This window comes from Engraulis encrasicolus, chromosome 12 (genome assembly GCF_034702125.1).
Source record: "Engraulis encrasicolus isolate BLACKSEA-1 chromosome 12, IST_EnEncr_1.0, whole genome shotgun sequence".
In the NCBI taxonomy this organism is placed as follows: Eukaryota; Metazoa; Chordata; class Actinopteri; order Clupeiformes; family Engraulidae; genus Engraulis; species Engraulis encrasicolus.
Genome location: NC_085868.1, coordinates 3,816,747 through 3,844,246, shown reverse-complemented (window position 1 = coordinate 3,844,246; position 27,500 = coordinate 3,816,747). Strand labels below are relative to the sequence as shown.

Below are 27,500 nucleotides of genomic sequence, written 5' to 3'. Positions count from 1 at the left end.
ATTAAAAGTGTGTGCGTGTGTGTGCTGTTGTGTACGCAGTTTAGCCTTCTTTGTATTACTTCCTGTGGCTTCTTCTCTGATTGATTTACTTTCTTACACTTAGTATGTGCTTTAAGCGAACTTGATCTTCGTTAGCAGAATTCTTTATAACTAAAGCATGATTTCTAGCTAGAACTATGCATGGTATACGTAGAGAGATCTAGCTAGCATTAGATATAGCATGAAATAGCAAGATCATACCAATGTAGCAATATTAAATACAGTAGAAAATAGCTAATAGATAACGATAGCCAATTAAAGATGACACCTACACTGTATGTAATTATTTCGAAGTCGGTTCCTTCAGTATTTTAATGTAGATAAACAAGAGTGAGTGAGCTAGATGCGGTTGACAAATGTTTGAATTATGGGCATGTGTGCTCTTACAATGATTGCATGTCAAGTGATTGAATGGATGCAATGAAAACCTATTGAAAATGACCTATTGTGTGTGTATGTATGTGCGTTTGTCCTGTGTGGCTGTGTGTACCTACATATGTGTGTTTGTGTGTGTGTGTGTGTGTGTGTGTGTGTGTCTGTCTGTCTGTCTGTCTGTCTTGTCTTTATGTCTGTGCATCTACTCGTGTGCGCTTCCCCTCCCGTCCTGTAGGTGGTGGTAAACGCTCTGCTGGGCGCCATCCCCTCCATTATGAACGTGCTGCTGGTGTGCCTGATCTTCTGGCTCATCTTCAGCATCATGGGCGTCAACCTGTTCGCGGGCAAGTACTACCACTGCGTCAACACCACCACGGACGAGATGCTGCCCCTCTCGCTGGTCAACAACAAGTCAGAGTGCCTGGCCCAGCGCAACAATAGCGCTCGCTGGAAGAACGTCAAGATCAACTTCGACAACGTGGGCGCGGGATACCTGGCTCTGCTGCAAGTGGTGAGCAAGTGGGCTGGGGAGCTGGGAGGTGTGTGTGTGTGTGTGTGTTTGGCTGAACACCTGGTCCTGCTGCAGGCTGGCAGTATTAGCTGACGCATTTATCCAAAGCGACTTACAGTTATTTAGATACAGGGTATTGGTTACAGTCCCTGGAACATGGTGGGGTTTTGGTGCCTTCGTCAAGGCACTTCAGACATGGATGGAGGTGTAGGGAGGACTAGTGTGGGTGGGATTTGAACCTCCAACCTTCTGGTCTTAAGTCCACCTCCCTAACCACTATGCCATGGCTGTCCCCAGGCCGTGGTTCACTGGGATGGTGTGTGAGTGTGTTTAGTGAAGGGGAGGAGGGTTGGCTCACCCAGTTTTGAAAGAGTCTTGGGGTGACAAGCATGTGATCTGGTCGCTACACCAAAGCATCGCTTGCTTCTTGGCATCCATACAGTAGATGTCCACATCAGCAATTTAATATTGCAATACAGTTGCTGTTATAATAGGCGAGTAAAACTAAGGGTTAACGCCTAAGAAATGGATAGCCTCTGTCAGCCATGTTGAAAATAACCCATTTCCTAAAGTCAGATTTTCCTTTTTAGTATGTCATTTAGCATGCCCAATAGTAACAGAATCCATGAAAAAAACCTTTTGTATCAATTTTTTTGGGGTTGAGTGCTTTTTTTCATAGATTTACTCGCCTATAGGCAGACATGTGGACTCGAGTCCAGTGACTTTGACTCGAGTCAGACTCGAGTCAGCGGTGTGAAGACTTGCGACTTGAAATTTCAAGATCAGAAAGGACTTGCGACTCGACTCGACTTGCACGCCTTTGACTCGGGACTCGACTTGGACTTGACAGTTGTAACTTGCAATGACTTGGCCTGACTTGCCACGTTTGGTCTATTTTTTTTTGTAACAAGTCAGACCCTTGTTTGCAGAATGCAACAGCCCCCCCCCCCATTCTTTGTTTGAATCACGTCATTGCTGTAAGCGGTGCTATGCAGCCTGGACGCTGACCAGCGGCAACAGTGAAACACCATCTCCGAGTCTCCAGAACAAACACAGCCCACATTTTAAACCATCGCGGAAGTTAATTTGTCTCCCTCTCTCCACAACTCGTTTTACATTCTTGTATGGAAGTTTGATCTTATCTCTGATCTCGACACTCTGATCAACAAAATATTTTCTATCAATGTTGTAGGAAGAGTGTGTGGTGGGGAGTGTGATGTGCAACACGCGTCTGTAGGCTACACACCAATGCTGCATTGTGCGAAGCATATGCGTTTTGAGATGTCTGAAATCAGTTGAAAAACAATCTCCCACCTGCAGTATGAGACTAAGCTGGATGAGGTAATTTGCTGGTTGTGGAAGAGTTCGCCATAAAGTTATTAATGGAGCGTCAGACAATGGAGATGCAGATTTTGCCAAGAGTTTGAGCATAGCCTACACAGCTAAAAGTAGCCTAGGCATTGTTCTTATAACGATATGAAACCTACGAAGTCGGACAATAAGTCAGAGCGGAGCATTGCGCAATAAGCATGCATTTGCTTTTGGGAAATTTCCGCCATTCTTGTGGACGAAAGAAATGTGACCGGCAAGTTGAGGGAACTCCAGTTAGGAGACAGCTGGCATAAGTCACGCTTGTAGAGGGTTAGAGTCAAAGTTTAACTGTTTCTTTTAATAGCCTATTTTAACCTTATTAAATGGGCATCAGGACGCTATTTCACAGACTAACTCACTGGGCACATTCAATGCGTCTAGTCCATGGCTAAAGAAACGCAAGCCGACGCACTGCTGAGCGGTGCGAGACATGCATGGCTCGGCTTCCCGTGGATAAAGCGCCCTGTGCCCAACCTATCTCGCGCTGCTCCCATCTTGCGCTCGAGAAACTTGTATCTCATGGTGTCGACTCAATCTTATAGGCTATTAAGTTTCTCACAGTTCAAACATGTTTTGGTTGGTAATTTTGGAAGTTTGGAGTCACAATTGCCGTTGCTTGGAAATGACAGGTTAGAGCAGCACGACGCAAGCACTGGAGAACTGGCATGTTAAACCCTGTTTTCCAAATTAACAAAAATTAGGAAACATAGAAGCAGAACTTTGTTTGGCTACAATCTGTGACGTGCACGGTGGAGAACTTATTCTTTCTGAAGATGCATGCATACAAGTGACTTTGTGGGGGAGGGGAGGGCGATAGAGGGAGGACAGCGAAACGAGGGTGAGAGGCGCAGACAACAATGCGACACATTTTGACGTGACTGACTGCAAACGTTGGGCATTCAGTAACTGGATAGTAGCCTACTGCTAGCGGCACACCAGACGGCACAGGGCAGATTCATTCACTAAGAGAAAAAATGAGAGCGAAATGTTGGATAGGGCATTACACACCTTCCTTCTTCCTACACTGTAGAAGCGCAGAACAAGGTTGCCTCGTGAACTGACATTCTCACGCCACGTTTAGGTCTAATTTGCATTATTTCAGACTACGGCAGCGTGCAGGCGAATAAGCCCCGAGAAGAAGTCTGGTAGGCTAATATAACAAGACGTGGATGACCATCCTGCAAACGAATGTTCTAGCGCGGACTTTGACGCAGTAAAATGTTTCGTGATTGGTCATTGCGGTGAGAATGTGAGGGGGAAACCGACAATGCCGATACAGCTTCAACAATGTTCAGGAATTCAATCCAACTAACTAACTAGGCCTAAATTTGTCCTCATTTCTTAACCCATGTGGACAATTGTCTTCTAGGCTAAATACTGTTGGCACAAAGCCTACAGCAGATAGCATATAGTGCGCCGCACCATGCGCTCATTGGTGGGTTCACTGTCAGTGGTCAGCTTTTGGTTTAAAGATAATGAGATAAAATGAACCCTGAGACAGGGCTTCCTGCTGAGCTGTGCTGTTAACTCATCATCCTGCCTCACATGTGTATCCCCCCTCCCCCCCCCCCCCCCCCCCCCCCCCCCCCCCCCCCCCCCCCCCCCCCCCCCCCCCCCGCCCCCCCCCCCCCCCCACACACACACACACACACACACACACACACACACACACACACACACACACACACACACACACACACACACACACACACACACACACACACACACACACACACACACACACACACAGAGAGGAATAATAGTAATTTAAAAAGTCTTTTCATTGATTACCCCTGCTGTATGTCATATCTTGATGAGAATGGTGAGCTTAATATGGTACCTTAAGGAAAATGGCATCTTTTAAAGCCAAACCAAAATGTTTACATTAGTCGAGTGGTACACTACAGTAAAGAGAGGGGGGGTTGGGTAGCACCTGTAAGACATGAACTACTTTAACCCTTGGCCTTTGTGGGTAAATTCATACATGGTAGCCTCGGCTGTATGAAAGTGTGAATCCGTGTTTTCAGGTCGGAAGTGTAATATGCCTCCCTAATGTCTTGAAAAAAACTTTCCCCGTGACCACCTCAGCATCCCTGGCTTAGTCTACTTTTTTTCCTCATTGAAATTAAATGGTCTTAAAACAGTCAAGGCTTGTAGTTTCGGGGGTGTGGATTTAGGGGGTGCATTCAAAGTTTTTGGTCCTGGGCCCAGCCAAAGCTGTGGCCCTGTGCTCCTAGTGAAAAAGTTATGCGTTATGCGTTATGATGCTAGAGTCTGTATACAACCTTGACTAGATATGACTGGTCTTCTGCAGTTGATGGAACGGACGGACACACACACACACACACACACACACACACACACACACACACACACACACACACACACACACACACACACACACACACACACACACACACACACACACACACACACACACACACACACACACACACACATACGCATGCATGCATGCAAACAGGACTATTTGCCCACTGGACAGTAAATATTTGGCATATGGTTGCTCCTTTGTTTAAGTACAAATTCACATGAAATGTATTTTTATGTGAAAAAAATATTAAATTAAATGACATTTTACATACACAGCACAAGCAGTAATTTGGTTTAGACTGATTTCTCAGCAACTGTTTTAGTAATTGTCATCTTTTTACTCAGGTCTCATTATTATACTAATGAATTTATGATCGAAATTGTGATTGCAAATAGAAAATCCCTTTGTGACTTGTTAAGGACTTGAAAAAAAATGAGACTTGGACTTGGACTTGACTTGGCTGGGGTACGACTTGGACTTGGACTTGACTTGGTCAGATGTGTCTTGACTTGTGACTTGACTCGGACTTGAGTGGAAAGACTCGAGACTTACTTGTGACTTGCACATTAGTGACTTGGTCACACCTCTGCCTATAGGTATAGCACGACAAGATTCACAGTGCTCATCAGTACTGCAAAATGTGTGTTTTGCTTTTCTGTGTCATACTGCTGAGGTGTGTACCATGTGCTGCTCCTATTTTACCTCATGATAAAAGACAGACAGAGGCAGCATCAGCCATCAGCTAACACAGACAGTAAATACAACTCAAGCCCTTTCCAATAACCGTGTTTGTGTCTGGCCCTCTTCTCTGTCTTCCTTTTATTATCTCTTCCTCTCTCTCTCTCTCTCTCTCTCTCTCTCTCTCTCTCTCTCTCTCTCTCTCTCTCTCTTTCTCTCTGTATCTCCCCATCTTCATCTCTCCGCCTGCCTCCCATGTTCCCAGGCTACCTTCAAAGGATGGATGGACATCATGTACGCTGCAGTGGACTCGCGTGGTGTAAGATAACGTGTTGGCTAATTTATTGAACCCGAACCATATTGTGTTACTTTACTGTAGCTGAATATAATATATCTATCTATATATCTATGTCTACTGTATATCTATACATACTGTATGTGATACATTGCATAGCTTAAGTAGTGGGATTGAAGTAGGAATAATGCCAAAACATTGGAATGATGACGTTTTACAGAAAGAAACAAGAAGAATATATAGAAAGTAGAAAGCCTGTGTCCAATATTTTCAACGGCGCCTCCTCCCCATTTTCCCCCACGTCGATATGGCGGGGTATTGACATTCACACAAAAATTCCCGCATGTCCACACCTAGAGTAGAGTCTATGTCTATGTCTGCATGGGAAAGTAAGAAACGTAATTTCAATTCTTTGTACAGAAATTGACAATAAAACTGACTTGACTTGAAAAAAAAGAAAAGAAAAAGCAGCCGCAGAATGAAGTGAATCTCTACACAAGTGGTTCTCAACCTTTTTTGAATAAACGCCCCCTGGACATTGTCATAATCCTCCCAAACCTCATCATAAGCCTGCCAACAATGGCAACTAAGCAATACCCCCTGTGGGGCTGTAGAGCCCCTGTTGTGAAACTAATATGTATCGGAATATTATATATACTACAGTATGTATCTATATCTGTCTCCGTATCTCAATATGTTCCTCTAGCTAGAAGAGTAGCCACAGTATGAAGTGAACCTCTCCATGTAGTATCTCTACTGTATATACTTAATATACGTATATATCTATTCTACTGCATGTGTCCTATAGCTTGGAGAGCAGCCGGAGTATGAAGTGAACCTCTACATGTATCTCTACTTCGTCATCTTCATCATCTTTGGCTCCTTCTTCACTTTGAACCTCTTCATCGGTGTCATCATCGACAACTTCAACCAGCAGAAGAAGAAGATAAGACCTCTCCTCTTTTACTTGTTATTACTATTATTGTTTTTGTTGTGTGTCATTTGTTTTAGAGGAGCTTTCCTCCTTCACCCTTTTCCTTAATGTTGTTGTTGTTGTTGAATATTGAATGTTTTTTGATTGTTGTTATTATAAGATCTTCCCTGTTCTTCTGTGTTTTTGGACTGACACTACATGTGGCTTTTGTGGTCCGTATTTAGTGGTTAATATTAGTAGTGGTTAGTATAGCATTGCTTTATAATTGTCCCAGTCCAGATTGTAACCAGTTTATTTGTTTTTTCTCTCTGCACCTGGGAGGTCAGGATATCTTCATGACTGAGGAACAGAAGAAGTACTATAACGCCATGAAGAAACTGGGCTCCAAGAAGCCACAGAAGCCTATCCCCAGACCCACGGTATGCAAACACATATATAGTACATACTACATATACAAAGTATATATATAATTAGCCAGATAAGCCTATCCCTAGACCCATGGTATGTTAACACTCTTATTTTATCACACTACTCAACCCCACATCCACAGTATATATTTTTTCCCAGACCAACAGTACCATGGTAGTTCTAACACCCATTCTATATTCCACTGTACCATAATGGAGTATACACTGTTGACACTAGTCCAATTCCAAGAGAGAGACTGACAGTACTGTAAAGAATGACCTTTACCCCACTTACTGTATTCCCTTACCAATGGCAGAAACAAGAGCAGTATTAGCTAAGAGCACAGGAGTGGCGATTGAGATGAGGAGATACAAATGAATGAATGTTATATGACAATTTAATGACCAACTGCAAGTTAACATTACATTTATCTCAAGCCTCATAAGTGGATAGTGACTCCAAAAGATGTTTTCTGAGATGAATAGATAATACGACCCCTGCCACCAAAAGGCTGGCCAAAAGCATGGCTTTGGCTTTGGCTTTGGCTTTGTTTTGCCACAGACACAATCACCATGGGGTGTCACAGCTAGAGTGGACCTCGGGGGATGCCCCAATAAGCAACCTTTGCTAAGATACCAGTAACAGTACAGTATCATTTCTGGGTCATCCATCAATCTCAGATCTTACAGTACCATAGTACAACTTATGTAAAACATTCCCAGGATACATTAGACACCAGTCATTCTTACACTAAAGGTACGGAAACACTTTATATGTTAGTGTTGCTCCTCACACTAATCCATTTTGCAGGGCATAAAATGGTTGATCTCAGTTCACACTGTATTTACGTGTATTATCTGCACGTAGAGGCACTCCTGTATTTAGATTTTTTGTTGTTTAATATATCTGATCAGACACAATTCAACTGCTTTGACAAACTTCTTTTAAAAAGCTGAAACTAATGACAAATTTTCATATCAATCAAAATAGAATAAAAAGGTTTGTTGGCTCTCCAATCCCCCTGAACAAGTATCACCATTGATAATTAATCTCCTGTAATATCCTGATCCCCCCTCCAATCTCTCCCCTCTCCTCTACTCTAGAACCAGTTCCAGGGCTGCATATTCGACTTTGTGACAAAGCTGGCATTTTTTAATGTCTGTTATTTATATTCCACAATATCCTGGCTCTCCACTCCGCACAGAACAAGTTTCTGTTCAGTTTCACTTTCACTGTTGATCACTGATCTCCTTATGTCTCCCTCCCTCTGCTCCTGACTCTCCACTCCTCTTCTCTTTCTTTTTTTCCTCTCCTCTTGTCTCCCGTAGAACAAGTTCCAGGGCTGCGTGTTCGACTTCGTCACAAAGCAGGCTTTTGACGTCGTGATCATGATCCTGATCTGCCTGAACATGGTGACCATGATGGTGGAGACGGACGACCAGTCACCGGAGATGGACACCATCCTCTTCTGGATCAACCTGGTCTTCATCGTGCTCTTCACGGGCGAGTGTGGCCTCAAGATGATCTCCCTGCGCCACTACTTCTTCTCCATCGGCTGGAACATCTTCGACTTTGTGGTCGTCATCTTATCCATCGTTGGTAAGAGCCTTAAAAACATGTACTCGGTTTTCACATTATTACTGATGACCGTTGACAGTTGATGGAAGGCATGTCTCACATAATGGGGGAATGCCTTTTCGTGTCCACGTAGTCGGACTAGTTAACGGATCCACCACGTCTGTCAAAGTTGAACATTCAGTATTTTTGACAGCGGTAACGGAGCAGATGGTCACCAAAATTTCATTACCTCCACTAATGAAAGTCAAAGTTATGATTCGTTGAAAGAAGACCAGTCTGAACGCTGCTTTAAAGTCTAACACCTACCCCTTACACAATTCTTAAATACATTAGTGGTGGTCATATTGTCCAGTGGTTCTTGATCTTTTTTTCTCAAAGTCCCCTGTTACCTGTGCCCGACATAAGCTGAGCCCCCCAAACCCAACCCCCAACCCAAATCTCTACACGTACGGTGAATAAGTACTGAAAAAGTGATGAGCGCGATTAAATACAATGATTCATTTTAATTTGGTTTTGATTTGGCCTGACTATAATGGTCACAAGCAGCATTTTGGTTCTTTGGTTCTTAACCTGGGCTGCGGGCGAAACTTGCTGGTGAAATGGACAGTGTGCAGTATCTTTTTTCACTTGAATGACAGCCTCACTGGGATGATATCCTACGCACCTGTTCAACTACAGATTTTGGCAGTTTGGCAGACAGTTTTTGAGTTGCCTTTAATTGTCTCCCTCTCATTCCCCTTACCCAGGCATGTTCCTCTCGGACGTGATCGAGAAGTACTTTGTGTCGCCGACGCTGTTCCGTGTGATCCGATTGGCTCGTATCGGCCGCATCCTGCGCCTCATCAAGGGTGCCAAGGGCATCCGCACCCTCCTCTTCGCGCTGATGATGTCACTTCCTGCCCTGTTCAACATCGGGCTCCTCCTCTTCCTGGTCATGTTCATCTACGCGATCTTCGGCATGTCCAACTTCGCCTATGTCAAGCACGAGAGCGGTATCGATGACCTCTTCAACTTCGAGACCTTTGGCAACTCCATGCTTTGCCTCTTCCAGATCACCACCTCAGCCGGCTGGGACGGCCTGCTGGCACCCATCCTCAACAACAAGGTACACATTTGAACATTTGTACTGTACTGTATATATTGTGACTGTTTGTACCATGTCATGTATCCTTGCTTTTCCTGAACTACTATACACTATGTACCTTTATATACTACTAAATTTGATTATTTAAACAACATGTCTGTCTACACACTAAGATCCTGTAGGTATGCTTTATTTTTCAAGCGTTCAGCGGATGTCAGCAGGCAGACAGTTTACATGTAGAGATTCCAAGAACTTTCAGAAACTTGTAATGTGAGATAAACTATTTTCTGAAATTCATTCTATGCTTGTACTGAAGGAGCCGGACTGCGACAGCCAGACAGAGCACCCAGGCAGCTCGGTGCGCGGCGACTGCGGCAACCCGTCGGTGGGCATCTTCTTCTTTGTCAGCTACATCATCATCTGCTTCCTCATCGTGGTGAACATGTACATCGCCGTCATCCTCGAGAACTTCAGCGTCGCCACCGAGGAGAGTGCGGAGCCGCTGAGCGAAGACGACTTTGAGATGTTCTATGAGGTAATGATAATAACATAATATAATAATACTGTAATAATAATAATAATAATAATAGTAATAATAATACTGCCCTACAAAGGCAAAGTGCAGTAACTACATATTTTTTCAAACATGTGTTTAGACTGAAAATGGTCTTCATTACACCTCTTTTGTATTGTGACAAAGTCTTATGGTCCAAGGCTTTGAAGGCCGAATGGCAAGGCTTTGAAGGCCTTTTTCTGAGCTCCAATGTTGGCTGAGCTACTGCTCTTTGCCTTTGTAGGGCATAATTATAATTGAAAAATAAAATTAATTATTTTAAAATAATTGCATTTGTTGTGTAGGTGTGGGAGCGCTTCGACCCGGATGCCACCCAGTTCGTGGAGTATGAAAAGCTGCCGGACTTCGCAGACGCACTTGACCCACCGTTGCGCATTCCAAAGGTAACATGCTTTTAGAGAGTTTTAGATGCAGTTGAGTTGACCTGCCACCAGAGATGTGGACTTGTGACTTGTGACTCGGACTGACTTGTGACTTGAGTCACAAATGACTCGACTTGAGACTTGACTTGCCAATATTAGGAGTGACTTGTGACTTGACTCGACTTGTACGCTATTGACTTGAGACTTGACTCGACTTGTCAGTTTTTGCTTGCAATGACTTGCAATTGTGCTCCAAGTCAATGAATATATTTTTTTTGCATTTTGTGTGTGAAAAAAATGCATGAAAGAAAGAAAAAATAAATGATTTACCTTCAACCATAGTCAAAAACCATGCTAAAAAATATATATGATCAAGTGTGGGTTGCATGGTCACCCAAACAAACATGAAAGCTTGTCTGCAGCCGTGCTGTAATGGTTAGGGAGTTGGGCTGGAGATCACAGAGTTGCAGGTTTGAATCCCACCCTTAAACCCACCTCTTCCTACATCTCCATCCATGACTGAAGGGCCCGTGAGCAAGGCACCTAACCCCATATTGCTCAAAGAAAGGACTGTCACCAATATATGTGTTGGATAAAAGAAAAAAGTAATTTAATGAATAATTATAAACCGTGGTAAAACCATGGTTAGTTTTCAGAGTAAAACCATGGTTCAATTTATAGTTAAACCTAGTAAAACCAAAAACCAATGCCGAACCATGCTCAAAAAACTGAAATCATAGTATACCATGGTCGATTTTCAGGACATGACTGGCGAAGGGGGACATGCAAAGCAGTGTGGAGAGGTAATGAATTTATGACCAAAGGTAATTGTCAATATTGCACATAGAATACAAGGTGACTTGTTAATGACTTGGAAAAAATAAGACTTGGACTTGGACTTGACTTGGCTCTGGCACGACTTGGACTTGGACTTGACTTGACTTGGCTTTGGCACGACTTGGACTTGGACTTGACTTGGTCAAATGTGTCGTAACTTGTGACTTGACTCGGACTTGATTGGAAGGACTTGAGACTTAGTTGCGACTTGCAAATTAGTGACTTGGTCCCATCTCTGCCTGCCACTACATTAGATATATTCATCTCTGGAAAATAGGCTTTCACTTAAAACACTTCAAGGTAACACACTGATCCTCTGAAGTCAGACAAAATGTCTTCAAGCTACAAAAAGGTTTAAGGAGAATTCCGGCCATTTTACAAACACACCGTATCTCATATGTTTGAGGCCAAAGAAAGGTGGCCAAAGGGAAAATCGTGACAACATGCGGCTGCGTTACGTTTTGCTCTTCCCATCCAAGCGGGCGATGATGAACACATTTTTAGCCTTTTCTCAAGCTCTTAACATGTATGAAAATGCTTTTCAGTGGATTGTGGGGTCCATATTATTCTATTTTGAGTTTTATTTTGTCAGAGCCACCCATTAATCATCCATGCTCTGCTGTGGTGAAATTGTGTGCGGGGCTAACCGAAATAGTTGGAACTGATGTTCCGCAGTGCTGTCAGAACCAGTGTGCAGAAGGCCTTACAGTTATTTATAGGGTATTGGTTACAGTCCCTGGAGCGATGAGGGGTTAGGTGCCTTGCCAGCTAAGGATGGAGGTGTTGGGAGAGGTAAGGGTGGGATTCGAACATGCAACGCTCTGATCTTAATAGACAGGGAGGTGGTGTTAAAATCAGAGGGTTGCAGGGTGCCGATTGGAATCCCACCCTCAGCCAAGGATGTAGGGGTCGGGAGAGAGGAGGGAGGGATTCAAACCTGCAACCTTGCATCAGCTAAGTTCAATGTAATGATATGTAATGTAATGTCATATACCTGTAATGTTGTATCTTAGATCCAGCCCAATAACATTCAACTGTGTGTTTGTTTGTCAAATTAACTGATATGATTTTCTTATGTACAACATGTACTTGATTTACAAGTATTTCATACCTATACCAACTAACTGATATTATGAGATTTTATTATGTACAACACTTAGTTATTTCATACCTATACCTTGTTTGCGTTTGTGTTAGCCCAATAAGATCCAGCTGATCGCTATGGACCTGCCCATGGTGAGTGGAGATCGCATCCACTGCCTGGACATACTGTTCGCCTTCACGCTGAGAGTCCTGGGGGAGGAGGGGGAGATGGACGCCCTCCGAGGGCAGATGGAGGAGAGATTCATGGCATCCAACCCCTCCAAGGTTATTACTGTTACTACTATTACTATTGATATTGCTTATAATGCGATGGACACACTCAGGTGCTTTGAATCCAATCGGGTTGGACCAACAGCTCTAGTAATTATGTGACACATTTACTTATGTACTTACTCAAGTGTTGTGTGAGCCCCTTTGCCACCACTAAAAAATGTATTATTTATCATATATTCCCTAACTCTCCTATATTGTTATTTACAGTATATATTATATTCTATATATTTTATTGTTATATTTCCTTCCTCTCTCAGGTATCCTATGAGCCCATCACGACCACTCTGCGTCGTAAGCAGGAAGAGATGTCCGCCACCATCATCCAGCGAGCGTTCCGACGCCACCGCATGCGGCAGACGGTGAAGCGTGCCATGCAGGCTCATCTCCGCGGCAACCGGCTTAGTGGAGGGGGAGGGGGAGGGGGAGGGGTCGGAGGAGGCGTTGAGGCCGTCATAGGCAGAGAGGGAGAGAAGCTTCCGGAGAAGGAGGTGCTGGTCATCGTCAAGTTTAATGAGAACTCGGCCTCCGACAAGACGGACATGACGCCCTCGTCCGCCTCGCCGCCCTCGTACAACAGTGTGGCCAAGGACAAGGACAAATACGACAAGGACAAATACGAGAAGGAGGACAAAGGGAAAGACGCGCGCGAGAAGAAGAAATGAGGCGCTGTGGACAGAGGTGCAGTAGAGCGGACTAGAAAGAGCTGCGTTGAACGGACTAACTAGAATGGACAAGAATGGATCACAGTGTATGGACAAGTGATCACAGGAGAGAACGATATGTATGAATATGGACTAGAGTGGGCTGAAGTATAGCGCCTCACCCTGGCCAAAGTGGAGAGGTGCGTGGGGGTGTAGGGAGGCATGGAGTGAGGGAGTGGAGGGGGAGGGTCGGGGGAACTGGCCTGTGTGTGCTCCTATAGACTAAAGTGTCTGCCTGTATTATTGGACGGGGCCACAGACTTGACACATAAAGGTACAGATAAAGTCACCCCTCCCCTACCCCCCCAGAGACCCTTCCCTCATAGATCCCCCCTCCCTCACTGAAGCCACCTTTCCTCCTGACCAGACGCCCCATAGGAGCCCTGTAGAGAAGACTCAGCTGCTAATGCTGACGGCTAAGGGGCCGAATGGTTAATTGGTGAATTGGGGCTACTGATCATTAAGGGGTGGTTAATTAGGGAGCCCCAATGTCAAGGGGCCATTGAGGGAATGTGCATTTATAAGATTTTATTTATTATCGGAGTGTTGTAACAATCTGGAATACTAAGACATGCTGTTACGTCTGTTTGTCTGTCTGCCTGTCTGTAGCTAGCTAGTGAGCTAGCCAGTGACCTGTGCTACAGCCAAACAGGGTCTGAATGACGACGAGCTAACTGACTGCTGTATCAATTGCTTGCATTCTCGCCATGCCATCCTCGTACCTCTTTCTCATTTGAGTTCATTTTTGTTTTAAAAAATGTACGGCAAATCAATTCATGTTTATAATTTTTGACTTTGAAAACCTGAGTCATACCCCAGATGGTAACACAGACAAAGGCATGTGTGCGAGCGCGCACACACACACACTCACATCCACTCTGTGCTAGCCAGCAGATATGATGTGGCAGATGTGATGGGGTACAGGTTGTCCTCACACTCACACACACACACACACACACACACACACACACACACACACACACACACACACACACACACACACACACACACACACACACACACACACACACACACACACACACACACACACACACACTCACACCTCGACATGGGGCTCAGTGGTGTCCCAGTGCTCACCCACTAGGTCGAGAACTGACTCAGACAGGCACGGAGGGAGTTGTCGAGTTGTCTCCCCACTCACCCAGATGTAGAGTCGTGTGTCCCCAATGCACGACCGGCGAGGGTGAACACACATCACTCTGAGCTCCGAAATGAAGCTGAATGTGCACCTGTGTCCCAGGAACCACAATCACACACACACACACACACACACACACACACACACACACACACACACACACACACACACACACACACACACACACACACACACACACACACACAGAGAGAGCCAGCACCACAAAACCTAGAATGTCTTCTCACCTCAGATAGCAGTAAACTCCTGAATCTGGAGTCCGGACTCATCATTCATCGTTTCCCTCCCATCTTCTCTCTAACTCTATTCTCCACCTCAATCTCTCTATCTCTCCAACGCTCCCTCCGTCCCTCTGTTTGTCTGTGCCGTCTGGGTTGTCTCTGTTACCCTCCTTGCCCTCGTCCAAACTTCCAGATCAAATAGAAAAACGAAAAAAAGAATAATACAAATAGGACGAGGTCATCTAACTGTACACTCACGAGTGTACACTTTGACAGATCAGGCGTATAGACTGTGTATGTGTGCCCTAGCCAGTACACAATGCTGTACTACAGTGTGTGTGTGTGTGTGTGTGTGTGTGTGTGTGTGTGTGTGTGTGTGTGTGTGTGTGTGTGTGTGTGTGTGTGTGTGTGTGTGTGTGTGTGTGTGTGTGTGTGTGTGTGTGTGTGTGTGTGAGTGATCTACTGCGATGTGTGAAATCATTGCTCTCCTCCTGCCTCTGCTGGGCACATTGTTTCTGTGCTCGTGTGTGTGTGTGTAGCGTGAAAGAGACAGCGTATATAGATGATATAGTTGTGCGTGTGTGTGCGCGTGTCTGCACTTGTGTGCTTCTACACCCTTGTGCATTTTGCAATTGCGTGTATGAACAGGGTGTGTGTACAGGCGTGCGAGCGTGTACGTGTGTGTGTGTCTATTTGTCTATGTGTAAGCTGACAGTAGTGTATGGGTGTACCTTACGTATACACTTGAAGTGAACCTGCTTTCTAACCGATCACCATAATGAATAGTGTTTATATTGTAAATAGTAGTTTTCAGCTATCAGATTGCCAGTCTTCTGCTTTCCTCCACAGTTCTACAACCATCCGCTTTGTTTACAACCCGTTGTGGCCGCAGCGCCTATAGGGATATGTAATACTGTATGTATGCATCACCCTACTCAGCCTATGGGAATATGTAGGCTAGTATACATGTATAAGAATATTTCAGATGCAAAACCCTCTAAAAGCCATTACAAGAAATTGTACATTTTCATTTTAAAAACAACATTTTCACAAAGCAATTGCAATCAAAAAAGACAATTATAAAATGATCATGCCCAAACAAATTTAGATGGACTGATTTTTGGAGTTTACTAAATGTATAGAAATAAAGCCGCTTTTAGTGAACTCATCCCAAATGCTCTTGCATCTGAAGTCTTCATATACACACCACACTGCTCTTGACCCCATATGACCTTCAACTTTTGCCGCCTCCTTCATTTTTTCCACAGTTCTACAGCCCTCCACTTTGTTTACATGATTGCCGACGGCTTAGCCTTTGGCTTTGTGCCTATGGTCAAATAAAACCCAGGATGATATGCATCATCATCACTCCCATGTCATATTGCTTAATTCTTCTTCTTAGACGAGTATGGGAATATGTGGTACATTACCAACGCACCATCCTTCATCTGACCCCTTCAACCTTTTGCCATTTCCTCCCCCGTAGTGTCCCTGAGTAGACACATTCAGACCGACTGTCTGAGCGTTCGGGAACTGGAAAGTTGATGATGTACTTGATTGTTCTCTGCGAACCGTGGTGGCAACATGGACGTCAGCAGGGTCGTCCGAGTAAAAACATGGTCACATATGGAAACGTTCAGAGGCCGTTGTGAACACGAGTGGTTCGGAGATAAAGCACTTAGTTCCGAACGTAACTGGTCCGGGCACTGACATAGGCCTGTAAATGTGAGAATGTCCCACACCTCTTAGAACTGTACACATCCTAAACTGCTTCGAAACCACACAATCCCTGCTGATGGGTAACCTGCATTCACTAGTTTGCAATCGAGTGCCGAATGTTCCCAAATTACCAGGTTTTACCTGTCCAAATCATCTAAAAGAGGTGATTGCCTGATTGAATGCTCATCTGGTTGAACTGGACAATCAGCTAACTTTGCAATTAACTAATGACTCCAGGTTGTCCATCACTGTCCGAGTCAAGACATAGATCCCTGACCTAGAGGTCCTGAAAGCAACCATCAACACTTGAGCACCCCTGGGGTGAGTTTCTCAAAAGAGAAGTTGCTAGCCTGTTAGCAACTCCGGTAGTTACCAATGGGAAAATGCATTGAAAACAACAAAGTAGCTAATGTAGTAAACAACTTTGATTTCGAGAAATCCACCCCTGATGTAGAGATTCCAAAAACAACCATCAACACTTTAGTACCCCTGACCTAGAGATCCCAAACCCAACTATTAACATGCATTATATCCTTCCAGAGTGTGTTTGCTTCATTCCTCCATATACCCACGTCAGTCTTTCTTCACAGCAGTACTTATTATTTTACAAGCCAAAAGAATAAAAACGCATATTTTTGTACTGAAAAGTCTGTTCAATTAATTCACGATGTTGATTGTTCTTTTTTATTTGCATTTTTATTTATTTTCTTTGTTGTTTACCCCTCATGTACATGTGTTGACAAACAAGCAAACAAATGTTTATGTTCTGGCACAGAACAGTGCTGGGTGAAATGCATACATACGTATATATACAAATATAAATATTTGATTTTAAAAATCATTAATGACTTTTGTTTGGTTTTGGGGACATTTTCATATATATGACTAATAAATATATATTATACACGCCTAAGCAGTAAATATATATGAATATATATATCTCCTTCCCTCCCTGTGGCTGGATGGCCGTGCCTCCTCAGCCGAGCCCTGCGGCGATGTTTTTGGACTCCTGTGGTCTCCCCTGTGACATTATCGTGTGACATTTTTGTTCAGACCAAAGATGTGACAGACGCAGACATCTAAAGCCCTTTCTTCTTCACACCCTCTTTTCAAAATAAAGCACATTTTGGAAAGAATATGACGTGATGTGGTGCATGCTCATTCCAGGGGTGGATTTGTGTGTGTGCATGCATGCTATGTTACATGCATCTGTGTGTGTTCACATGTCTATTTAGTAAACCTGGTTAAGGTAACCATGAAGAAGTGGTCAATTATGTAATAGAAGAGCCTGGAGTGCTCATTTTCTTAACTAAATGACATCGGTGGACTATATTAGCAGGTTTACCACTTCCTGTAGCCAGGTCAACTTAGTTAGATCTATCACTTAGCCATGTTCTTGGAATCAGGGCTGCTGACAGCCTTCACTGGGCCCAAGACAAATACATCTTAAAGGGCCCCCCTCAAAATACAGTACATACAATGTAATGGTGACCCAATTCAGGGCCCCCTCTCTCCACAGGCCCGGGACAACATACCTGTTTGTCCTCACACCCCCAGCCGCCCATCGGCGGGCCTGCTCTGAATACCCCCTGCGTTGATATGTCATGCTTACATGTTGGTATGTTTGTTTTCATCACTAGTGTACGTACATTGTGTGTTAACCATGCCCTGCTATTTAATCACGCTGAAAACAGACATGACAGACATTATACACAGCATGGGGCCTTTCCCAGAGAAAGAGGAGGAGGGGGGGGTCCATATGCATGTCTGTGTGGGCACGCATAATAGTCTGTTATACGTGCGTGTGTGTGTGCGTGCGTGCGTGCGTGTGCATGTGTGTGTGTGTGCGTGCGTGCGTGCGTGTGCATGTGTGTGTGTGTGTGTGCGTGCACATGCACGATCGTCTGGTGCGAGCACGTGTGTGTGTGTGTGTGTGTGTGTGTGAGTGTGTGTGTGTGTGTGTGTGTGTGTGTGCGTGCACATGCACAATTGTCTGGTGCGTGCACGTGTTTGTGTGTGTGTGTGTGTGTGTGTGTGTGTGTGTGTGTCATCAGGAACACTCTGCAATCAGCAGTCATGGTCCTGCTGGAGGTTCTCTGCTCCTGTTGCTTAGCAACATGTGTGACATCACGGCGATTGATCAGCTGGGCCCTCCCATGATGCTTTGCTTTGGGCTGCTGTCAAGCAGAGGCTTCCCCTGCCCCTGCCCCACCCCCAACACACAGACACACACACACAGACCAACACATACACACAGACACAGACACAGACACACACACACACACACACACACACACACACACACACACACACACACACACACACACACACACACACACACACACACACACACAGTCATGCTATTCCACACTCCCACTAACATTGGCTATGGGTTCAATCACTACTTCCTATGTGTGTGCGTACGTATGTGCGTCTCAAACAGGTGCCCCACCCACAAACCCTCCACACATAGTAACAGGATGTCCATACAACATGCTTCCAGACACCATGAATCCCATCTCTACAGACCTGGCCACAGTGGCTTACATATCCACCAGCAGTATCATGCTAGCATGCTGAATTAAGCCTTACAGAAGATGTTTAGGATTTAGATATGTTTAGGATTCAGCGTATGGTGCATACTCTACCTTTTCATGTACAAAGCGGAATCCAAAAAAGTTGGGACACTTTGTATTTTGTGAATAAAATCAAAACGCTGGCATTTTCAAAACAAATAATATGTTAACAAGGTAGAACATTATGTACAGACAACAAATCAGTTGTTAAAGTGAAGCAGAATTATTGTTTTGAGGTAATTATGTGATCATTTAAAATTTCACCCTTGCAACAAATCCCAAAAAAGTTGGGACAGGGCCAATAAAATGCATTTTATATTAGATAAGACTAAACACAACACAAGGGATGAGACTGAACAGTTAAATACTTTGACTGATGGCATAATTTTATTCAAAAATTAGATATTTTGATGTGCGAGACATGATTTCAGCAGCTCAACTGATAGGTGTGTTCTTCAACTTGTTTACCTTTTTGTTATGCTTAATATGGGCATATCCTGACTGCAAGAAAACAATTTCGTGACCCGTTTACTCTTATGATGGAACCACACTGTTGGAACATAGTAGAGATTTAAATTTGCCACCATTAGGGGACAATACCTAAAGGCGGTGCTCCAAAATATAATGCCTTGGTAGCTATGTTTGCTGTTTAAAGTCTGTATGCATCATTTAACATTCATTTTAATGCTCTACATGAGTAAGAAGACCCTAACCAAGTCACCTCTGCACCCCCTTACCATCGTATATGCTGTCTTTCAGACTGACCACTAAATCAAGCTGAAGTATTCATTTTCTATATAACCTGGAGGGTGCATGACTCCATAATTTTTAAAACAGGATTAACTATTTTCCATCCTGTAATCAGAGGACAGTTTCACATGTCTCCTAGGTCCATAGAATGAGCTTTTCTGCATGTAACACTGTTTAATGTCTGCATCATGTGCATTAATCAAGTGTTGTGTTTATGGTCATTTTTTCGAGAGCTGTCATTGTTGGAGTGTCATAGTTTGCTTATTGACCACAAGTATTTCATGATCTCATAACTCATGCAATGATAACACAGAACTCTATATTACGGAAATAGGCCTTATATGCCTGCAATTTTGATAATTCAATCTTTCTGTGTAATAGATAAGTAATTAGTCCCTCAAAATCTTCACTGCTGAGTGCCACAGCCTTTCTGTGATGGTATTTTAGTTGTGCATTAATGTTGGCAGTCAATATAGTTCCTTTTAAAATATTCTTCCTTGTGTTATTTTTAGAATTATCCAACTATTACAACATGTTTTGGCCCTGTCCCAACTTTTTTGAGATTTGTTGCATGGGTCAAATTTTAAATGATCACATAATTACCTCAAAACAATAATTCTGCTCGACTTTAACAACTGATATGTTGTCTGTACATAATGCTCTACCTTATTAACATATTAGATGTTTTGAAAATGACAGCATTTTGATTTTATTCACAAAATACAAAGTGTCCCAACTTTTTTGGAATCCGCTTTGTATGAAGAGTGTACATTTCCAAGCCAGGAGGAATGCGTATGAACATAGGCGTGAAAAATATCAACTTTTTAAAATGGGCAATTACATGGCACACCTTTAGATGTAATGGGTTAATAATAACCAACACGTACGTATATAATAAACATACGCCATTCAACAGCTGCTCACGTTCAAACTTGGCATGTTAAATTGTGAAACGCGATATCCTATAGGTTTTCACAAAAGTACATTGAGATTTGCTGGGCAGAATAGGTGAGGTCTTTATTGGTGTGTGTGTGTGTGCTAGCATGTGTGTGCCTGCGTGTGAGAGAGAGAGAGAGAGAGAGAGAGAGAGAGAGAGAGAGAGAGAGAGAGAGAGAGAGAGAGAGAGAGAGAGAGAGAGAGAGAGAGAGAGAGAGAGAGAGAGAGAGAGAGGGAGAATGTGCGTTCTACTGTTTGTCTAGGTCTGGTCATCTGGCTTCTGGCTTGACTGTACCATATGTGTGGTATGACAGTCCATAGAAGACGTTATTGACAATAGTGATGTATGTGAGCAATTTAAGTCCTCAAGGCCTGGGTTTGGAGACGGCCATTCATTAAGTCAGACAGCACACATAATAATTTAGAGAGCACACATATAATATAATAAAGTGCTTTGAGGCAACTTAAGTTGTGATATTGCGCTAAATGAATACATGTTGTATTGTATTGTACTGTATAATATGATATAATATAATATAATATAATATAATATAATATAATATAATATAATATAATATAATATAATATATGACCAAAAATAAGTAATATCAAATAATATAATGGCAACGAATGAACATATTTCAAGATATTTGCAATATCTGCATTAATATCTGCATTGCTTTTCCCAGGAATTAAACCTATAATGTTGTGAAAAAAAACATTCTCTAGTCTAGACTTTGCTCTGGAATGAATAGATACATGTAAATGGTTGGTTGGTCTATTGTGACACAGCTATTGTGTTGGCGATATTTGTGAATGAGACCAAACGTGGTGGTGAACACTGCAGCACCTGGGACTGACATGCACATGACGCCACCCACCCGATGAGGATGAATAGCCACATCCAGGGCCACTGACAGCTTGGCTGCGGTAGGACAAAACCATCTGAAAGCCCCCCCTCCACTCAATACATACATGTAACGGGGAACCAATTCTGCACCCCCCCTTCCCTCTCTCTCTCTCCCCCTGGGCCCGGGACAAGAGGCTCCTTTGTCCCCCAATGTCAGCTTCCCTGTCCACATCCAAGTGCTGCTGCTGCTCTCTTTGGGAAAGGAAAGACAAGTTCGCCCTCTAGTGGCACACTCACATGAACACTCAAAGTCAAAAAAGGCAAAGTCAAAGTGTACTCCATTGTCAAAAATCTATGCAACCGTGGATGTAACTCACAGCACCAAGTGACAATATACTGTAAAAGATAGGTTAGAACAATGTTTCTCAAAATATTTTCTACTCTGATACACCTTTATGACCCAGGAATATATTTGTGACCCTCAACCTCCCATATTCCAAGTACCAAACACTTTTGTCCCTTAATATTGCTAAATTTGAATGTGCAAATCACAGGAAATGGATGTATTAATGACTATAAAGGTGAATGCCATACCTAGGCTAATTACCTGTTATTAAATATTAATGTATTTTTTGTGGGCTTTTCTTTACCTTATTGAGGATAGGACAGTGAATTTCATGACAGGAAGAGAGTGGAAGAGAGAGAGACAGAGTAGGATTGGGAAATGACCCAGGCCAGATTTGAATCCGGTCCCCCATGGGTTCCCACAAGTTATCTTGCCTTTAAAAGTAAAACTGCACCACAACACCAGACAGGCCCATCACAACCAAGCAGACAAACTCTCCAAATGACCTAATGGTCATTGATGTTACATCATACGAACCCAGAATGCATGACACAAAGGCAGTCCATCAACATGAATGAGACAGAGCCGGGGTTGTCTGTTGCGTTTATGATTGTTTAATCACAAAGTAAGATTGCGAGATAGAGACTGCAGCCAGTCAACAACACAAGAAATTGGCTGCAGCCGGTCAACAACACAAGATAGAGACTGCAGTTGAAAACACAAGATAGAGGCGGCAGCCAGTGGACAAACACTAGGCAGAGTTTGCCGTCGACAACACAAGAGCAAAACATCAACAGAGATAGAAAATAAACAAAAATAATTTTTAAAAAAAGATCAAACACTGTGCGTACAGAGTACAGCATGGCACGGCTGTGCACAAGACACAACAATGGCATCTACAAGACTCTGACGTCGTAGGCAGAGGCAGATGTAGACAGTATGTTATCATAATGTCCTCAATAAATACATAATCTCAAGTAGAGCGCCGGTAAAACACTGAAAGCAAATAATTACATTGGAGTGACAGAACCACTGACATTTTATTTACACGAATTTGGCACATACAGTAGGCCAAGTTGCTGGAATGCCGTCCCTTTGAAAGATAACTCACCTCCCAATATTAGCAGAACAAATACATTATGTTGCGTCAATAACCATAACATATTCATCATGTTGTGTCTATAACCATAACATGAGCAGTATGTGGAGTCCACAACAACAGCATAAAGACCATGTTGCACAACGTAAAGATCATGTTGCGTCTGTAAACCTCTGTCTGTATAGTGTCAGTTCATCTTTTTTCATCAGTGAACTGGATTGAGAGACAAACTCATAGTGCGACAATGTCCAATACAGGTGTGGGGGAGGGAAACATGGGTCAATAGAAGCCACGGCAGCTAGGGTTCAATGCCAGCAGAGCATGTAGCCATGGGCCCATAGTTGCCATCAAAGATTCTGGACCAGAGCTGTCTCGAACCTTTGGTAGCCATGGTGGTTTGGAATGAGAGTTCTCTCCCACACACTAATCTAGATATGTGGACAGTGGATGTTAGTTTCAAAAGTGAAGCCACGGCCATGGGCGGTACATGAAACATTTTTGGACAGAACAAGGAAGTAAAGCGCATTCATCACTATGGGAGACTTGAAACTATTTGTCTTTACAGTAAAATACCTGCCTAGTCTTCTCTGTTTTGTTTGAACAGCTTCCCATCCATTTCAAACAATCCAAAACATTTTTCAGGGAAGACCCTTTATTTTAAAGAACTATCAAATTGTTTAAATGACCAGCATTGTCATTTGAGCAGCTTGACAGTTAGACTTGCTCTAGAATTCTTTTGATTGACAATCAAACGAAACAACACAGTGGTGTCTGCCTATCAGCGTTTGTTCTCAGCGTTGCTAAGGTACGCTTCCGGAACTTTGGGCGGAAGCATTCTTGCAGATCAATCACAGATGCTTCAAAACCGTTAAGCAAAGTTCTATTGAAGCCCGCTGTCCATATATATACGTCGGTGCTCCCCATTGATTGTACATTAGAACTATTCTATTTACTCTCACCGGTGCTCCCACATGTAGCAAACAAGGATTCTAGAACAGAGCACTGTAGTACCTTTGGTAGCCATGTCAGTTTGGAATGCGGCTGGAGCAACTTCCCCCCACAGGCCAGGAGGGAAGTAGCTGGCGGTAGTGGTGGCTCAGGTGGTAGAGGAGCTGTTTGGCAACCAGAAAGTTGCAGGTCTGAGCCCTGCTCCACCTGACTCTATCGATGTGTCCTTGAGCAGGATACTTAACCCCATGTTGCTCCAGGTGGCAGGGTACCCTGTGTGGCAGAATGTGAATGAGAGTGTGAATGGGTGTATGGCTGAATGTGGGCCATACAATGTAAAGCGCTTTGAGTGCTCGGAGTAGTGGGAAGGCGCTCTATAAATGCAGTCCATTTACAAGGTATCCAACATGATGGTCATTACTGTGAACTTGTAAGATGAGACCACCTAGCCCAGGCAAGGTGGCAAGAGATGATCTTATGTCATATTGAAGAACGCCTCATGAACAGTCTCTTCCTTCCTGCCTCAACCGTCTCTGGTGGAAGTCCCATTGAGGCAGGTGGAAGGAACAGTACGTACAGTTGAAAGCCAGGGGTGGTGGCACTGGCAAGCCCTGGGGACGGTCTTACTGAGGCAGGGGATGACAGAGCATAGGCCCGATGGGGAGGCAAGGACTATTTGGAAGGAAAGTTTACTCAACACACACGTCAGCCATTGGCCTATTCACCTTTTTTTTTTTTTTTAGCAATGACGTCAAACAAGTTCCATTTTGAAGCAAAATAGGTATACGACTACCGGTTGCAGGCAGAGGAGTTGAACCTGCTTCGAAAGCATTGAGTCAAAGATGTCTGTTGTCACAAGAAAAAGGCCCATTACAGAAATATCACAGGATATTACAGAGATAGCATCCAACACTATAGCCTTCATTTCAGCTCAGGGGACTGAGTCATGCTTTGGCAAACCGTGATGAGCAGAAGAACGAAAGTCACAAAAGAAAAAAAGAGAAAAACAGAGAGAGAGAGAGAGAGAGAGAGAGAGAGAGAGAGAGAGAGAGAGAGAGAGAATGAGGTATGTGCATTAGCGTGCAACCATATTCATATTCTCATCGTCGTTCAAGTATAGAAAATTCTGCTATGGCCACTGGAGGCCAAGAAATAACATGCACCAAATTAAAATGCTATCAAAACATTCCACATCACATATACAACCATTAACTACTGACTGTACAGGTAGAGATCCCCTCACTTTTCTTTCTTGGGGGATTATGGGGGAGAACATTCTTCCTAAGGTCTGTGTAGCCAGACCCTCAGCATGTCCTCTGTTCACCCAGACCTCAAGTTAACCCTGCGCTGACCTACTGACCTTATAACCTTGTATGTCCAGGTGTTTGACAAGGTCTTTAGGTGTGAACAACCTCTATGGGTGCATTGGAGAGTTTAAGGTTGTGTTTTTGGTCAGGCAGAGAGACGGACAGCTCAGTCGTTTTTTGATCAGACAGATAGACCGACGGATCCGTCTGATTCTGCTTGGGGTCCTCTTTTACATCCTGATCCTCAACATGGCTGCCGTTCTCCAATGACGGCGCTTGTGAATTACCATTGAGTAAGTCGTTAATCTTCACCACTTCATCTTTGTTTGTGGACTTCTTTACGTCCTCAGTGATGGTGCTGTTGTTTTCGTCATCAGCAACAGAGTTGATGGCAGTAGAGTCTTTGCTATTGGATAAGGAATTCAAATGATGGCTGCTTGTCTCATCAGTGTCAGAGCTGTTGGCTGTAAAGAGTTTGCCATTGGATAAGGAAAATGGATTATGGCCAGTGTGGACATCTGATTGACTGCTGTCTTTGGAGGGGCCGGGACTAACACTGGAGGTATCCACAGAAGTCACAGAGGTCACATCGCCTTCCAGAACTCCCGTGATTTTCCCCTCCAGAACTTTTGTGGGCCGCTCGGTCGTGTTTCCCACTGGAACTAACACGGGTCGTTCGATCATGTGATCTTCCAGAACTCCTGTGGTGGGGGGTTGGGTCGTGCATCCCCCTGGGAGTTCTCTGGGGTCATTGTCCATGTTGCCTTCCAGGACCTTTGTGTCAGCTCCTGGGAGTTCTTCTGCCATATTCCCTCCTGGGAGTTCTGCGGCCCTGTTCCCCTGGACACAGAGTTCCATGGAGTCATTGGTCAGGTTCTGAGTGACAGAGAGTTCCGTGGGGTTATTGGCCATGTTCTGAGAGACAGAGAGTTCCATGTCTGTGGGGTCATTGGCTATATTCCCCGGGGGAGGCAGCGAGGGAAAGGAGCCATGAAGATCAAAGGGTGTGGGTGTCACGTGGGGACTTGTATCTGTGTATGTTCCATCCCCATTGACAGAGTCCTGCAAATGGTTGGGCACAGAGTTGTGCAGTGTAGAATAGCTGGGGCTGCTGATTGGCAAAGCATTGCCAGAGGTGGTAGAGCTGGGATGGGCTGTTGTGTTGTTGTACTCAGAGGTGGAGGGGTTATTAAGTTGGTCCTTGGTAGGGATGGTTGTGATGCAATGGGTTGTGGTGTTATGGAAGGCTGAGTTAATAACTTGCCCATTGGTAGGGATGGTGGAGCTGGATTGGGCTGTAGTGGTATGGTAATCGGAGGTTGTGGAGCTGGACTGGGTAAGAGTGGTATTGTAATCAGAGGTTGTTGGGGTGGACGGAGTTGTATTGTAATCAGAGGTTGTGGAACAGGAGCTGGGGTGAGTTGCAGCGGTATTGTGTTCAGAGATGGAAGAGTTAATAGCATGTTGTTCATTGGTTGGAATTGTGGAGTTGGGCTGGGCTGCTGTGGTATTAATAGTGGGTGGTAGTGGTATTGTAGTGTTAATGATTTGGTCATTGGTAGGGATGCTGGGGCTGGACTGGATAGGAGCAGAGTATTTGTGGCCACTGACAGACAGACCGTAGTCCGAGATTGTGACGTTGGCTTGGGAAGGGCTGGTGTAGACAGAAGCTGTATAAGGATGGGGTTGGGTGGTGTAGCTTTGTTGGGAATCCGTGGTGGTGGGATCAGGTTGAGTAAGGGTGGCGTAGCTTTGTTGGGAATCGTTAGGGGCTGTTAGGTTGGGCTGAGTATGGGCGGTGTAATTGGATGTGGTGTTATTGGGTTGTATGGACGTGTAGTCAGCTGTGGTGGGGTTGGGCTGGGGATGAGTAGGGGTGGAGGAAGGCGAGGCGGTAGTGGAATTGTTCTGGGTGTAGGTGGGGGTGTAGTCTGGGGTAGTGTGGATGGGCTGGGTGGGGGCTGAGATATAGGGAGATGTCGTGGAGTTTTGGGTAGTTTGGGTGGGAATGGTGTAGTCAGAGCTAGCGTAGTGGGGTGAGACTTCAGTAGGGTTGGAGTAAAAGGAGGGGGTCCCGGTGGTGGTCGGGTGGGTGCTGTAGTCAGAGGAAGCGAA

The 27,500-nt window shown here is 44.1% G+C and overlaps 1 protein-coding gene across 1 annotated transcript in view; it reads left to right on the top strand.

Moving 5' to 3' along the window:
* The window catches only part of scn1lab (sodium channel, voltage-gated, type I like, alpha b), a 52,857-nt gene extending 39,281 nt beyond the window's left edge, over positions 1 to 13,576 (top strand). Inside the window, exons 26-35 of the mRNA XM_063211508.1 lie at positions 650 to 925; positions 5,572 to 5,625; positions 6,410 to 6,547; positions 6,850 to 6,954; positions 8,272 to 8,542; positions 9,268 to 9,626; positions 9,922 to 10,140; positions 10,464 to 10,562; positions 12,576 to 12,746; positions 13,013 to 13,576. Coding sequence (XP_063067578.1) covers positions 650 to 925; positions 5,572 to 5,625; positions 6,410 to 6,547; positions 6,850 to 6,954; positions 8,272 to 8,542; positions 9,268 to 9,626; positions 9,922 to 10,140; positions 10,464 to 10,562; positions 12,576 to 12,746; positions 13,013 to 13,417 — 2,097 coding nt within the window. The 3' untranslated portion in view covers positions 13,418 to 13,576. The remainder of the gene's footprint in view (positions 1 to 649; positions 926 to 5,571; positions 5,626 to 6,409; positions 6,548 to 6,849; positions 6,955 to 8,271; positions 8,543 to 9,267; positions 9,627 to 9,921; positions 10,141 to 10,463; positions 10,563 to 12,575; positions 12,747 to 13,012) is intronic.
* The last annotated feature ends 13,924 nt before the right edge of the window (positions 13,577 to 27,500 follow it).